At 41.0% G+C, this 17,236-nt stretch overlaps 2 protein-coding genes across 2 annotated transcripts; one reads left to right on the forward strand and one right to left on the reverse strand.

The window, feature by feature from the left end:
- The first annotated feature begins 396 nt into the window (after positions 1–396).
- LOC117449901 (kelch-like protein 10) lies at positions 397–4,405 on the forward strand. The gene is made up of 5 exons (XM_034087820.1): positions 397–599; positions 2,241–2,727; positions 2,808–3,425; positions 3,693–3,842; positions 4,015–4,405. The coding sequence occupies exons 1-5, from the start codon at positions 481–483 to the stop codon at positions 4,360–4,362; spliced, it is 1,722 nt and encodes a 573-aa protein (XP_033943711.1). The 5' UTR covers positions 397–480; the 3' UTR covers positions 4,363–4,405.
- A 341-nt stretch (positions 4,406–4,746) lies between these two features.
- LOC117450158 (protein-glutamine gamma-glutamyltransferase 2-like) lies at positions 4,747–17,087 on the reverse strand. Its single transcript, XM_034088231.2, has 15 exons — positions 17,012–17,087; positions 16,221–16,406; positions 15,836–16,069; positions 15,590–15,708; positions 15,309–15,437; positions 13,864–14,032; positions 9,181–9,313; positions 8,928–9,031; positions 8,070–8,158; positions 7,818–7,971; positions 7,523–7,611; positions 6,701–6,884; positions 6,455–6,615; positions 5,711–5,847; positions 4,747–5,359 (listed from the first exon to the last, which is right to left on the reverse strand). The coding sequence occupies exons 1-15, from the start codon at positions 17,019–17,021 to the stop codon at positions 5,185–5,187; spliced, it is 2,073 nt and encodes a 690-aa protein (XP_033944122.1). The 5' UTR covers positions 17,022–17,087; the 3' UTR covers positions 4,747–5,184.
- Between the last annotated feature and the right edge of the window lie 149 nt (positions 17,088–17,236).

A 17,236-nucleotide genomic window follows, 5' to 3' on the forward strand; every position in this document is an offset into this window, starting at 1 on the left:
CATATATATTTTCTACACTAGACACAACTAATTCTTTAGATTGTATTCACCTTCTATTTTATATGAATATTATAGGCCAATTGATAAATATGTGTATGTTGTTTGTGTGCAGCAGATACCTTAGGACATATGCCATTTGCAGATTTTGTTAATACAGATAATCATTTAAAATAGAAGAAGCATTGAAATCCAATAAAAAGAGGTGTGTCTTATGTGTTCATTGTTATAAAGTATGTCGTTTTTTCAGATATTTTGTACATATAAAAAAAAGGCCTTGATAACAGAACATTTGTTACCATGGGAACCACATAGAACTTTGGAACCGGTTTAAGATTCTGTGAGTTTACATATGACCCATTCTAGAACCCTGTGAAGCAGTCTACACCCTCAGAAGATTCAGGGGAGTCATTGGTTGAGAGCCCAGAGCGCAACTTACACTGAAGATTTAAAGTGTAGAAGTTCTCCTACTGAAGGGCAAAGATGACCGTGTACAACGAGCTGCGTCTTCAAAAAAAGCTTTGTGATGCGGTGATCAGAGTGGAGAATGTTGAGTTTCACGTGCACAAGATCATCCTCTGTAACTGCAGCCCGTTCTTTCAGTGAGTTCCCTATTAGGTGTTAACAGAGGGATACTAGTTATACTTTCAATAAGCAGAAAAACAGCAGCAGGCTTAGCAAAGAGAACTTAAAGGTCACCTATTATGCAAAATCCACTTTTTCCTGTCTTTTATACATAAACATGTGTCCCCTCTGGAAAGAGATTCTCTCTCTTTTTATCCTGATCCATTTATATAAAAACCTGTCTGAAAATGAGCTGATCAGATTTTGGCCACTTTATGATGTCATAACGATTTGTTTGGGTCGTGTAACCATTAGCCAATAACCAACCAAGGTACCCCCCCCCCCCCCCCCCACACACCTTATCACCTGAATCTCCTCCTAGAGCACCATTGTGTTCTATTTAACGAAATATCTCTCAGAGGGGCGTGGGGAGTGGCTCCTTATTTCCATAAAGTAACAGACAGAGAATCAGCACTTTTGAAACAGGGCTGAAACAGAGGGGATTATGGGATGCATGATCTGTTTGGTATTTGGAGCCAAACACTTCAGAGACATGTTTATATATATCTGAGACCTATAATATATTGATGAAAAACAGTATAATAGGGGACCTTTAACAAACTGCAACACAACTCAATATTAATAAGTGACATCACAGAGAAGATATATTCACACATTAAAAACAGATGAACATTTTAAAAGAATGGTTGAGTTTATTGAGTTGGTACTCAAATATAAAGTAAATTGCCACACTTAAGCATAGTACTTGTAAAAGCTTATTTTTCTTTTGGATTAGGATTTTTTTTTTGTGCAGATGGCTGTCCTGTGATGATGATGATGATGATGATGATGATGATGATGATGATGATGATGATGATGATGATGATGATATTTAATAGGACATTTATACACTGATTAACAAATAGTTTAAAAATAATTTCAGTGTGACTATTCAGTTGAATTTATGATTTCCTATATTTATGCGTAAATAAATTGGGACCCTGTGTGTTGCTGGTAACACAACACTGAATTGATATGTATACAGTATTAAAGGCATCGTTTGAGCAAAAAGAGAAAGAAATTACATTTCAGATGCCATCCCATCTGTACAGTGAATGACCTCTCCTGTTATTCTGTAATCAATACAACCAGCACAGCCCCTAGTAGACCCCCCCCCCCCCCACACGCACACACACACACACACACACACACACACACACACACACACACACACACACACACACACACACACACACACACACACACACACACACACACACACACACACACACACACACACACACACACAGTCTATTACACCCCTTGTTGTTAAACACCAACAATGTGCAATATATATATATATATATATATATTCCGTGAATAACTGTGCAATATGGCTACTACATCTTCAGAGCTGTTACAGGCTGTGTATGTTTGTATTTTGTAAATTGTGTAATTCTTTTTTTTAAACTTATTTAAAAACATTTCTTTTATCTTTAATATTTTTTTCTGTTTTTAATACATACTTCTTGTTAAACATTAAGCTGTCTTTGGCTCTTTTTCTGCTGGAACAAATGCAAATTCTGAAAAGTGATATATGAGGTTTATATTTATATTATTATTTTATGAGAAGACCATTTAAAAAGATAACCTTGTTTTGCCTCCATGCTGCCTCGCAGGGTCCTGTTTACTCGCTGGTCCACTCCAGACTGTCAGGTGTTTGACATTCCCAATGTGTCCGCTGACGTGATGAAGCTCCTCATTGACTTTGCCTACACTGAATATGTTCCAGTCACACAAGAAAATGTGCAGGAGCTTTTTATAGCAGCAGACCGGTACAATGTAATGGGCGTCGTACGAGCCTGCTGTGACCTCCTGGAGCAGCAGCTGGTCCCTCAGAACTGCATCGGCATCATGAAGTTCACAGACATCTATTACACCCCTGAAATGAAGAACAAGGCTTTCCTTTTCACGCTAAATCACTTTGAGGAAGTTGTTGCCGCCTCAGAAGAGTTCATGCAGCTCTCTGCACAAGAACTTAGTCAAATCATTGGGGATGACAGACTCAATGTAAAGCAGGAGAAAATTGTGCTAAGGGCCATCCTTGGTTGGATCTCCTACTCAACTGGGGAACGCAGACAATACATCTCTCTTCTTTTGCCCAAAGTAAGTGGGGAATCACTAAATCATAAGTGAATTATGGATTAGAGAACATGTAAATCCAACTTCTCTCCTCATGTCTCTAGGTCAGGTTGGCTTTAATGAGTCCAGACAACTTCATAGAAAGCGTCAGCAACAACCCATTGGTGAAGGAATGTCAAGATTGTGAACCAATTATCCTCAGGACCCTGAATGCCATGCTTGACCTCCGAACCATGAGCTACTTTGATTCTATTCACTACAACCCTTTGGCCCGTCCACGACTGCCCTATGCCATCATGTTGGCTGTTGGAGGCTGGAAAGGCGGAGTGCCCACCAACGCCATCCAGGCGTACGATGTCCGTGCTGACCGCTGGGTCAATGTCACCAGCACCCAGGGGGGTCCCTGGGCCTACCATGCCACGGTGTTTCTAGATGGATCGGTTTACTGTGTCGGTGGCTTTGACAGAGTGGTGCGGCTCAGCTCTGTGCACAGATTGGACCTGGTGACGCGCACCTGGCAGAAGGTGGCACAGATGCATGTGAGACGCTGCTTTGTCACTGTGACTGTGATGGACGGGTTCATATATGCCATGGGAGGTTACGATGGAGAGGATCGACACAATACTGTCGAACGCTATCAACCCAGAGCCAACCAGTGGACCGTAATTGCGCCCATGCACGAGGAGAGAAGTGACGCCAGCAGTGCAGCCCTCCATGGCAAGGTGGGCGGAGCTAAATAAAACAAAATGATATTTATGTTTAACAAGCCTCACTAGATTATTATCCAAATTAATATTGTTATCAAGCCCAAAAACAAATGCCAAAAAAGTATTTATTCAATACTTTATGATCCTCATATTATGCAGTGTTGCTTATTTTTCTCTCCTATAAAAGGCTAGTTTGCTCCCCAATAGTGAGAAAATAGCCTTTAGTCTATAAAAACACTGAATTTCTGCCTTCAGATTCCTTATCACTTTTATTTCCTCCAGGTGTACGTATGCGGTGGCTTCAATGGAATTGACTGCCTGTCAACGGCTGAATGTTACGACCCAGATAGCAACCAGTGGACCCTGATCGCCTCCATGGGCAATTTGCGCAGCGGAGTGGGGGTCGTCACCTATGCAGACCATGTCTTTGCAGTAAGCACATTAAGCACTGACTATACTCAAATAAAACGGGAAAAAGTCCTTTTATGGCAGAAATGTTCTCAAATATAAAAACATATTGCCAAAAATATCAACTATAAGATAGGACAACAGAAACAGAAACATAGATGCAGTCCTGACCTCACATTTCCCATTTTCTTTAAAGGTTGGTGGCTTTAATGGAACCAGCCGTCTGCGCTCTGCTGAGGCCTACAGCCCAGAAACGGACAACTGGCATGCTGTTCCCTCCATGCTGAGCTGCCGCAGCAACTTCGGCATCGCGTTGATCGATGACCGTGTCTTTGTGGTCGGGGGCTTCAACGGCTCCTCCGCCGTCCGCGCCGTCGAGTGCTTCGATGTTGAAACGGGTGAGTGGTCTGATGCTCGAGACCTGGAGACCTCCGGCAGCGCCATGAGCTGTTGCGTGGTGCACGGACTGCCCAACCTGGCCGAGTACGCTTCACCTCATCACTCTGTGACACTCTCCCAGGTGGAGGAGCGCGAGGTGGAATGATGACTTCCATCTGACTATGAGCTGTGTTGTTGTGAAATAAATGTGTGCATCAAACTACAGCAGTGCTACTTTTACTAGTATTAATTAACATATTATCAGTTGTGTGACAAATTGTCAGCTAAAGGCAAAAGCTTATAAGAACTTTGATCTCCCATGTACAGTGAAAAAAAACAGTCCAAATGAGACTTGGTATAGTCACTTAGCATGAACCTTCATGAGTATTTGATATGTGTTACACAAACACTAGTGATGTCAGCTCCATATACAGTATATATTCTATATAGCAATATGGTTAAAGGTATCAATTTTGAAAATGAAAATAAGTTTGATACAAAACTTTGGTCATCATAATAGACATATTACCGTAAAATGATGTAATGTCAGTCAAATCAGCTCCATGAACCACAAGGCATTATGTGACATGGCATTTATTTTCACACTGCAATTACACAAACACACCCCAAGCCTCAAAACATTTTATATTGAAAAAACATTTGTTAACTTATCGGAAATTGTTTTTACCAATAACAAAATGTTTTCTAAAACAGGGGAGGGAAGTGTTTCTCTCTTCAACAAACAATTGCTTTACTTACAGCGTTGGCAGCAGCGGCTTAATTGTCACATTTAAATGTGACCAAATAAAATAAATACGTTACGTGATTAATTATTTAAGTGAAGTTAATTTCAATATATTATAGTTTTAAGGCTTACTAAAGAAGCACTGTACATAATGATTAGTGGATGTGGATCATTGGATTTCTGAAAGTATAACAACAAATCCTAGGACAATATGTGGATATATAAGGGGCTTAAAAAAAGACATTACACTGTATTGGCTTCGGTACTGGCTGATTCTTTCACAACAACATTGATGGAGCTCAATATATTCTTCAGTTTGTCGCTATCGAAGTTAACCAGCAGCACACAGGGGCCTGCGCTGGTGGGACTGAACTCAAAGCTGGCCTTGGCCTCCTGTTTGGGGCCCACAGCTTCAATCCTGCCGGAATCACAGACAATAAACATGAGCATCGCCAGACAACATTTTTTATCCAACATAACATATCCCACAGATCACAGAACATCATCTTATATTTTACTGTACCAAAAGGTGTTTCCACTGAAACAAGAATCATTGAGTGACCGTTTTTATGGAGAAGGACACTGTGGTTTCGGGGTGGTTTCGGGGTGTTTTTGTACAAGCTTTGCACAAACACTATCTTGTACTTTAACATTTAAATAAACCTTAATATGAATTACAAGTAAAGCCATAAGGTGAAAAAACAGAAAACCTCAAATCAATATTTGAAGCATTAAACTGCTGAAAACAGTTATGATGTAGTCGACATACCTGGCAGTTAGAGGTTTGCCCTCAGTGAGGCCGACCCCCTCCACGGTGAAGCTGCAGTCCTGCAGGGGCTCTGGGAGAGGGTTCAGGAGGGTCAGTGAGGCCGTTACATTCTGCCTCACTGTGGCCTCTCCCAACAGCTGCAGAGAAGGGTTCAAGTACAGGTTTCATAATGTGAGAGGTGGTATAGGGTTGTAAATAATTAAAATCATGTAATTAAGTACCTGGGGGCAATACATAATGACAGGGATTTCTAGTTGAATATAAACTATTCTGCGATCTGCAATCAAAGCTACCAGAATCACATTTCAAGGTTCAATTCCCCCTGACATTTAAAAAAAGCGTAAGTTTGAGATTTCACTTATTTTCCAATGTCCTGTTATACATTGGAATGCTTTATGGTAAAGGCTTCAAAGCTGAATCAGAATGATTTAACTCTAACTCTAAAAGATGTGTGGCTTTCTAAACTGTACTATCTTACATAAACAATGTATACAAGGGTTCAAGGATAATATGTTTTCATTCACACACGACTGCACAACAAAATGCATTTGTAGCCTAACCCTTTAAGCTACAGAACAAAAACAAATTGGATTTTTTAAAAATTATTATTAAATATCTGCTGTACTTTAAGTTCATGTATGCTGAAATCTTGCAACTCAAACTACTCAAAATTATTTATTTATATTTAGTTTTTATAAAATGTGAATCTGGAATACAGGTCTTTCACCTGTGCATTGCCCGTACCTTGATGTGTATTTCTGGCTCGTCCAGCACGATGGTCTTCTCAGCCTTATGGTAATTTGTGATCTGCTTGTCGATGGTGATGGCTGACACCTGGATCAACCTGTCGGAGGTGATCGCTGATCCATAACGCTCATACTCCAGTCTGAGGGACATGCGCCTTTCTGTAAAAATCACAACATACCTTAGGTTATTACAACTATTTTGATGCAATTACACCAGGGTTTGTGACGTGTTGTGTTCCCTGACCTTCTCCAGAGGGCACCTCCACTTTGTCTGAAGTGAATCCGCAGCTGTCTCCCAGTTTTCCGTTGTAGCCGACAGCCTTGGCGAAGAACAGGAAGGTGCAGATCCTCGCGTCCACGCAGTTGTTGGTGAGGATAGCGTGCACTTCAAAGTCCGAGCCCACTATCATGTTATCAGCCAGTTTGATCTTAAATGAGAGTTATAGGATTTTTTAAATGTCATTCATTGTATAATAAGGACATAAGAATAACATAAATCTCAATATTTTATATTTTTAATGAACCTGAATTAGTTGTGAATGATGTTGAAAATGATGATTCTTTGATCCTTGGAAAAGAATATGCTGATAGAACTGTTTATTCATTTCAAAGCTGATGCAGCATAGACACAATTAATTTGATGTATATATTTATATAAAGTGATACTAAATTAAATATATTTCAACTTTTGAACCTGGCGATTTTCTGCTGCTTTAAAAACGTTCATACATAAATTGTGACATCTCTTGATGTACAATTTATGTACATGTTTATAGTTATTTTCTATGATGTATGTATGTATAGATGGGAGGCTGTGGCTCAGTGGTCTAGTGTGTTGATCTTTGTGAAGCACCTTCAGATGACGTTGTTTTTAAAGTGTGCTATATAAATGAAATGTATTATTATTTATCTTCGACCATCCCCACGACAGTCAGCATGTCATTGTGTCCCTGGGCAAGACACTTCACTGCCCTCAGTATTGAATGTATGTAAGTCGCTTTCGGTAAAAGCGTCAAACAAGTGAGATGTAATGTACTATAATGTACAAGCGGTTGAAAAATGACACCTTGAGATGGAGCCCCGGCTCTTCTCCTCGCTGCAGTAGCTTGTTGTGATGCTGAGCCTTCTCATACACCTGCCTCTCCTCCTTTGAGCCTGAAAACCATCAGAGGTAATGAAACAATGTCTTAGCTTCTGGGTCAACAACAGGCTTTTCCCTTCAAATGCGACAAGATTGCATTCTCAAATTGAGGTAGTTGGGGCATTCTACATTTAAACAGTTTGATATTTATTTAAAAAATACATTGTGATTCTGTGTTTAGAGTCTTGCGTGTGTCTGTGTACATGTGACACAGCAGTACCTTCTAGATACTTGTACTGGTGTGTGATGTCGTGTCTATCATCCGAGCCCACAGCTTTGGTGCTGATATACCGTCCAACAGATTTAGTTGATCCACTGAACTGTACGAACTTTCCACTTGACAGGCGCACCAGGTCCACAACATCTGCATTAACCTGACCCAACACACGGCGTGAGATGACCATCAGTGAACATAAAGACATTTGTCAACAGTCATTGATTAAAACTATTACAGCCAATAGCGAAAACTTACCTCAGCAAAAATAAAGGGAGCGTCATATTTCTTTGTCAGCTCTCCTTCCCTGATGGCCTTCAAAGAGGACGGTCCGCAACAGAAAACACCTGATGGCATCACACATCCAGAGACAGAGTCAGACACAATGCAAGGATTCAGGCCGCGCAAGTCATTCAAGTCAAACTTTGAAGTCAAACTTTCAGAATATGCTCTGACACTGGTTGTGACTTCTTGTAATGTTTAGTTAATCTTCAAAAATGTCGACTGTATTCTCAAAAAATATAAATATAAATAATGTCTCTTTTCATCAACATTTATACTTTATTCTCGACATTTAAACTTGATTCTCAAAATATAAAAGAACTCAATCAAAAGCATAAACAACGTATTACATTTGTGGTGAGGCGGGGTCTATCACTTATTTTTTACTGTTTCAAGAAGTCTCACGATGAGTCATATGAAGGTTTGGCCACAACAACACAACTAACCTATGACTGGTGGCTGAAACTGAAACCTCCATGGTTAGAAATGTGACTAGGCATGCCATTGACTATGACCTATCTTTGTAGCACTTCCAATACAGTTATGGTTGGAGGTATTTCTCATGATGTATGTTTTTGTTCAGCAGTTGGTCTGCCAAGGCAGTCCTTAGTCTTATATATATTATATTGTGTTTGTTCAAATGGTGTATGACTGATGGTATGTGTATGTCTCTTAATGTCCACTATGGTTGTATATGTACATGTATGCTGAACTGCAGGACGGAGTCCAGAACAAATTTCCTTACGGGGACAATAAAGTATATCGTATCGTATCGTATATATGGGACTTTTTCAGAAACAAGTCAAGCAATTGGACATCAAAATAAGAGTTTACCATCACTTGTCTCCTGTGGGGTAGGGTCACTGGTTTGCCAGCCATCAAAGTCTGTCCCCAAATCAGGACGAGTCATCCAGCTGTCCACCCACACATGGAAGTTCCTGGTAAGATAAAGGATTCTGTTACTTGAATGTGGAAAAATCACAAGTACATGTGATCATGGAACATTTTGGAAGACGGAAAAAGTAAAAAAGACGTGTTCAGAAATGACAGTTGTGGTTATGCATGTATTTAAGGTAATATCACTTACCATATCGAATCACCATTTGACATTCTTTCACCATCTTCATCATACAGGTTTTCTATAATCAGGTTAGCGTCAGAGTCGTGAGCCGATCCAAAGTTAGTTACCACTCGACATGGGATGCCCAAGGCCCGGGACACTGGAGGAGGGAGAAGAGTCACACTTCATCAGAGCAGCTGACTAAAGCACATTCTAGACATAGCCAATGTCATCAAAGATACAATTAAAACATCACATAAACATGTCTCAGGAGGTGGAGAGCTTCAAAGCCAAGAGACTAGATTCTAACTTTAGGCATTGCATGGCAGCGGAAGTGTACTGGAGGACGTTATTAAGAAGCAATAGATGGTGTGTCTAAGAAACAAATGCAACAGAAGTCGGGGTAATGTTTCTGTGTTACCTGATAATAATAATAATAATAATAATAATAATAATACATTTAATTTATATAGTGCTACTCATCTACCAAGACAAATCCTGAAGCGCTTCACAATGTAAGACACTGATAAAATGTAAGGGATAAAAAGTAAAAAATGATTCAGTTAAAAATATAAAGTCAGAGATAGCGATAAAAATGGCAGTACCCAGGTGTACCATGATAAAAGTTTATTGGAAGGCCTGCCGAAAGAAGAGGGTCTTCAGGCCGGTTTTGAAGACCTCGGTGGAAGGGGCAGATCTCAGCTGATCTGGGTGGGAGTTCCAGAGGCGAGCGGCAAATGAGCAGAAGGCTCGGTCTCCCATTGTCCGGAAACGTGTGCGGGGGATGTAGAGTAGAGGAGCGTGGCTGGAGCGGAGAGAGCGGGTAGATGTCTGGGTACGGATGAGGCCACAGAGGTATTTTGGGCTTTGTAGGTCAGGAGCAGAACCTTAAACTGGATCCTGTAGTGGACTGGGAGCCAGTGTAGTTGGGAAAGTATGGGGGTTATGTGGGCGGACCTTTTTGAACCGGTGAGAACTCTGGCTGTACTGTTCTGGACAAGTTGCAGACGGTTGATGGATTTGGCTGGGAGAACGGAGAGGAGTGCATTGCAGTAGTCTCGTCTTGATAAGACGAGTGCACAGACCAGTTTTTTGGTGTCATCAGTTGAGAGTGAGGGCTTCAGTCGGGAAATATTTTTCAGGTGAAAGAAGGAGGTCTTGGTGATTTGTTTGATGTGGGCTTGGAAAGACAGAGTGGAGTCAAACTTTACACCAAGGTTGGTGACAACAGAGGAGAGAGGAATGAGCTGACCATCGAGGGAGGGGCTGATGTTGGCAGCCTTGGCAAGCTGGTCGGTGGTGCCTATCAGGATTGCCTCCGTCTTGCTGCTGTTGAGCTGGAGGTAGTTGGTGGTCATCCAGGAGCGGATATCTTCCAGGCAGGTGTTTAGGGTGGAGATAGTATTGGTGGGGTTGGGTTGTGTTTTGATATAGACCTGGGTGTTGTCAGCATAGCAGTGGAAGTTGATGTTGTGTTGTCTGATGATATGACCCAGACGTAATAGATAGATTAAAAACAGTATGGGCCTAAGCACTGATCCCTGTGGGACCCCGCATGTCACTGCGGTGTCGTCTGACCTGGAACCCCCCAGAGACACGTGGTACTTCCGGTTGGTGAGGTAGGAGGAGAACAACTTCAGAGCCGTGTCCGTCACCCTTGTGTAGGTCTCGAGGCGGTGGAGGAGGATGGTATGGTCCACTGTGTCGAAAGCAGCGCTCAGGTCAAGTAGGACCAGGATGCTGGGTGACCCAGAGTCGGCTGCCATCGGCAGGTCGTTGGCTACTGAGGAGCAGTGTTGGGACTAACGCGTTACAAAGTAACGCCGTTATTTTTGGCAGTAACTAGTACTCTAACGCATTACTTTTTAAATTCAGTAACTCAGTTACCCTTACTACATGGTGTGTTACTCCGTTACTGCGTTAGTTTTTTTATATAGTCAACAGCCAGGTGAACAGAGATGAGAACTGTACTTGAGTACAGTACTTGAGTAAATGTACTTAGATACTTCCTGTGTCACATGCGGAGACGGGCTGTTGGCGTGTTTGTGTTGTTTAACAAGACTATAATAGCGGCGGCGGAGCTCAAGTCTAGTTTCTCCACCTGGAGATATTCTCACTATTTCACTTTTGTCGAGCACAAAGAAAAGGACGTTTTAGTTAAATGTAAGTTGTGTCCTGGCGGGTCAAAGAGCCTATCTACTGCCCAGACCAGTCATTCAAATCTCTTAAAACATCTGCAAAAACAACATGCTGGGACGAAGCTAGTAGCTAAGACCACAGAGACTCAGCCGACACCACTCCACCTCCACCTGCACCTAAGCAACAGCGGCTGGATTTTAACCAAGGGACTGCTAGCCAGGGAAAAGTCGATAAAGCCATTGCACGGTATGTTGTAGAACACATGCAGGCTATTGCTACAGTGGAGTCACCCGCTTTCAGGGAGCTAGTTAGCATGATAGCATGTCCGGGCGGCACACGGCATATGAAACGGAAAACTTTTTCCAACTACCTGGAGAAAGAATATACAAAAATGTAAAGCCAGCTAATATCGATGCTATCCAGATTGCATATAATGCATGTCAAGTTGATCAACAGATTGTATTATTCTCCAATGCAATAACAGTACTGAAATGAAGGCTATAAGGGCATTAATATAATGGGAGCCCTTTTTTTAAGTAACTAAAACGTTACTTTTCACAGTAACGCATTACTTTTTGGTGTAAGTAATCAGTAAAGTAACTGAGTTCCTTTTTAAATGAAGTAACTAGTAATGGTAACTAGTTACTGGTTTTCAGTAACTAGCACAACACTGCTGAGGAGTCATAGTAAGCAATTGGTTGATTTAAACCAATGATGTCAACATGAAATGTGACCAGTGTTGGGCAAGTTACTTCCAAAATGTAAGTAATAATAAGTTACATTACAATTATTACTGTCTCTGTAATGTAATGAGTTACACTACTTTTATCTTACTTTTTAGTTACTTTCACCAAAATAACCTTAAAAGAATGGCCAGGTATTTTAAATGCTAAAATATAGTTTAGTGCAGCTCATTATACATCACATATACATGTGAAGGGCAATGTGGTATAGCATAACAACTGTGTAGGTAGGCCATTAAGGCTACTAACAACTTTTATTACACGGTTTAGTTGAATACTTGCTTCTGATTCTAAATTCTTAACATGTGACACGTTGTTAATACAGTACAGACCACTGTCAAGAACTATAATGAAGGTTGCTAAGGAGGATCAAGAAAGAGAAAGGAAAAGAGGTTAAAAGACAGCGCGCTGGACGTCAGATAAATAAGTGTATAGGTCTAGCCTCCATATATCTGTGTGTGAAATTGTTCCATCCTCAAAAACTAAAAACTAATACTCCTGCAGTCTAGCTGCAGCTTCTAGCAATGGTCCTCTGCTCGAAAAAGAGAAACCGAATGTCCTGAATGTGGCATCACAACATGACTTGAGACTGAACACAGCAGACAACAGGAGTATTTACAACAGCATATAAAAACAAAAATACTGCATGTGGGTGCACACTTATTCTCTGTTTTACTGTTACATAAATCCCAAGAATGTATGAGATTAGCTTTATCACATCTCAATCAGTTATTAAGTGAAACGTATCTATCAGGTTACTATCAGCCTGTCACTCATTTTCAGGGAGGGGGCAGGGTTTGGTGGAACAAACTTTACACACGTATTTATCATCTGAAAATAGCAAAAGGACATTCATACTCTGCAATCCAATAATTGATTAAATCTACCAAAAACCTGACATGGTGCCAGGGCCGGCCCGTAGCACTGGCGTTATAGATGCCAGATGCCAGATCTGGGGAGGCGCTGCGCTGACAGCTGAGAGGGAAAAAAACATTTTTGACCGTTGGTGCTCAACCTAATTTTCGGCCTTGATGTAACAACATTCATAATTAAGTAAATGTAACACCCTTTTCACCCCGGTTACACTTTTCATTTGCCCTGTACGATGGGTGCTGTAAGTGATGAAAATGGGGGATGTTGGCTTATCTGGCGCCCGCAGCTCACGCCAAAGTGCGAGCGTGGGAGCGAGCGAGAGAGGGAGGGCTTTTCTATTGTACGATTCTCTGGCTGGGGAGGCGCCAGCTAAAATCTCGCCTAGGGCAGCAAATTGTCTAGAGCCGGCCCTGCAAGGTGCTAACGCGAGTATCTTTTAACACATAAATCCAGGTGTGTCTGAGCCGCAGTGACACGGACTGATTCAGGTGCATTTATTGTCGTCGGATTCTTTTCCACACAGTCTGTTAACCGCAAGCGGCGAGCTATACTGAAAAGCTGCCCGCGAGCTACCAACGTGTTGGAGACCCCTGCACCAGGTTTAATAATCTACCCGCACAATTTTTCTCTGGTGTCGAAATGTCTTGCGATGTTAGTGAATTCTTAAAAAGCAAAACACCATTTAATTTCGGGTTAAAATGTGTTGTAACTTGTAACTGCGTTACTGAGCATTGTAACGGGTAGTAGGCCTATATTACCAAAATGTCATTAGTAATGCGTTACATTACTTCAATACAGAAAAAAGTAATACATTACTGTAACTCCGTTACTTTTGTAACGCGTTACACCCAACACTGAATGTGACTAGGATGTACCAGAATGTGTCACTCAATATATGCCCAAATCCACCGACAGTCAAACAAGGACTCCCATGCGCGTCATAATGTGCACCAACCTGTGCACGCAAGAGCAGCAAAGACCCAGCATTGTCCGAAGCGGACAGGGCCACTTTCTGTCCACTGGTGCAAGATGTCCCCGCTGCCGATCCACTTTCCTGGATGAACCCCACCTGTAAAGTCCTGCCACTCTCCCACCAGCACACCTCTGTCATTGTTACTGTTGATCTGAGGGTACAGATAGAGGAGGGAGACAAAAGAGGGATAGAAAGAGATAATGAAAATGTTCCCAAAGATTTACATTTTGTCAAGTGACAGCAACACAATATGTTGAAACACCAAGTTTTAGTAGTATGCCCTCAGATTTCTTAAGGATTCCTTGTTATTAATATCATATTTCTCCACACATCCATCATGACAAGATAGGCTCCAAGATAGAGATCTGATCATGTCAGATTACATAAACATTAAAGAAATAGATTGACCGTCACTTTATAATTTTTCTATTTGTGTGAGGTCACAATGACCTTGAAATTGGTCCTTTGAGAACCACATTCTAACCAATTACTCCTCGCTACTAATTGGGCATCTGTGCAAAATCGTATTAAATTCCCTCGAGCCGTTCCTCATATATTGCGTTCACGAGAGTGGAACGGACAATCAGTAAAAAAATATGACTCCGTCCACTGCTATCCCCGGCTCTAAGCCATAAAAAACATATTAATCAGTAATCATTTAATAAAATAATACAAGGTCAATCAGATAATCTGCCATTATTCCCTGGGAAGTGTACATAGCAAATCCCACATTTTTTCATTATAAAAATATGTGGAACATTTGTTTCCTTCATAGATCCAGAGGGAAGGGACAAAAGAGAAGGACCTCTTATATCCATGCTGTATTAAAGGATGCACGTTTGTACTGATAGATCAGAGCACACAATTCTCTATACTAACAATAAGAGTGAACTAATTAAAGCAAAGAGAAAGTGAACTTTACAAGGAAAATGTGTTTTCATTGTTTGCGTGAGTGCATCCTCACTGTCTTATGTAACTTACATTTAGTGTGACAGTTCATCTGAAACCTGGTACTGATTTATTATATGGTGACAACCACAAGACAAGCAGAAATAGCCCTGATTTCCTAATTTAGCTTTTTTTGACTTGACTTGACTTGAAAATAACACGGTAACAGACTAAAATGTATCTGTTTTACTGCTCTTTGAAATCACCTTGAAATCAAAGCCGCACAGGAAGATTAAAACTCTTTTCTATTCTGCATCTTTCTATCACAAAAGTTGCCACGGGTGACGAGAACGTTTCCAAAGAGGCAGGGGGTTTTCCTCTTTGTCCTCCCCCCTGCAGGATAATATAACACTCACAGTATAAAGCAGCACACAGAGGTGTATGTGGTTCACCATGGTAATCTTTATCTACTGCACAGCCATTCACAGGCTGGTTAAATGTCGCCCACAGGGAGTCCCTAAAGCCTGGACACATCCTACCATAGCACTCAGCACCCTGGTCACATAGATGGGATTCCTCCTGGCACAGCAGTCCTTGTCGGCATCAGAGATAAATTTGGGGTTGTCATCCAGGATCTTCAGACAGATATCCAGTATTCCTGGTTCAAACTACAGACGGACAAACAATCAGAAGAGAAGGTGTGAGTGGAGCAGCATGTAAGGATTTCTGGCAGCCTCTAAAAGAAGCATTTAGAGATTACAAAGCCTGTGTAAAGTTTACTGAACTTTATTGAAGGGGAAACATTTGACATTTCATGTACCTGTCCGAAGTTCCAGGGTTTCCCCTTGATTCGTTTAGCTGCTCCCCTGTAGATGAGCCCATATTGAGCTAAAACATACTCTTGCCTCTTCGTCTCACTGCGCATGTAAACAGCATCTCCTGTTCGTCAGTACAGACCAACACATTTAGACCAGTTGCATCAAATTAAACATTTCAAATCTTACAACATTTCCTGCTTTACAGCTGCAGTTTGGGATCATAAATATTTGGGAAAATATGTACTCACTGGTGCACCAAGGATTAAAAAGCAGGGTGAACTGTCCTGAACTGGTCTTCTGCCCATCCTGGTCCAGAGTCAGAGAGTAGAGCCCTATAGGGGCGTTGGGCGAGGAGCTGATCGAGACAGACACTGAGTTTCCGGAGGGATCATAAGAGGCAGAAGCGCTCCACTCATTGTCTGCTGTGGAGTCGCTTAGACCAAAAGCAGCCTTAGTGTCTGACTCTTTTCTGGGTAACGGACCTGGAGGGTAACAGATGTAATAAATTATACTAAATCCAGAGGTGAAAAACATAAATTCTCATGCATGCAAACAAAATCCCTAAATACAGATATACAGTGCTTTAGATCAGCATGTAGAGCTAAATGTAATCACTGTAATTAAGATGCTTACCAGTCTCAACGATGAGTGTGAAGCTTTCTTCACCCGGCTTGAACTCTTTGCTGCCAGGCTTGAGGTGTAAGGTGATATTGAAGGGCTGCCCCCTTCTAACAATCAAACGCTCCTTTCCACACTGCTCGGTGTGATGGCTGCTGCTGTTTCTCTTAATGTCAAGATCATAGCGCTCAATATCCACAACTGTGTGTTGAGACGGTAAAACACATCTCAATTTGTCAACTCGATTAGAAATTAAACACACGTCAATAGACTAAAACTATGAACATCAGACTTAATAATAATAATAATAATAATAATGTTAACCTCTATCTACAAAGCGTTTATATTTAAAACAAATAAATAGCACTATCCATAAAACACAAAATAAAAAAATAGGTAAAACAAAAAAGTAATTCAATAAAAATGGTACAGATAGTATTGAAAGTTAAGAAAGAAGGATCAAAGGAAACTATCAAAAACTATAAAAGTGCCTTTTGAGAAGTATCTTAAATAGACACTTTTTGACAACTTTCTTTAGATTTGATCATCCGCTCATTTAAGTTTCTCCAGATGGTAAATCACAAAAAAAATCATTAGAGACATTCTTCAACCCAGATACCCTCGAGATCTGTCATATCTAATGTCGTCCATTCCTGCTCATAACATTTTACACTTGACTTTGACACTCCAATGAAGTCTGACTGTGTGAAGTTAAATAAAGATAAACTGCCCTTTCAGATCATAAACTCCACTAGTAACATTTGAACCTCTTATCGATAAATGAAAGTAGTTTTTCTCTGTCTTACCTTGACTCATGTCTGCAGAGAAGTTCTTGTCCTTTAACCTCTGTGTGTGTAGACTTACACTTCAGCTCAGCCTGCGCTTAATGACCCTGCAGGGGGACGGCCCCTATTTGTAGCATGTGAAACCTGATCTGGACACCCCCACCTGTCCATGATTCTTTACTATCTGTTACATCAGTAGTTCTGTTTTTAGACTTAAACAAATATTTTCTCTCTTTTATTTATTCG

The sequence above is a fragment of the Pseudochaenichthys georgianus genome, chromosome 7, assembly GCF_902827115.2.
Source record: "Pseudochaenichthys georgianus chromosome 7, fPseGeo1.2, whole genome shotgun sequence".
Classification (NCBI taxonomy): domain Eukaryota; kingdom Metazoa; phylum Chordata; class Actinopteri; order Perciformes; family Channichthyidae; genus Pseudochaenichthys; species Pseudochaenichthys georgianus.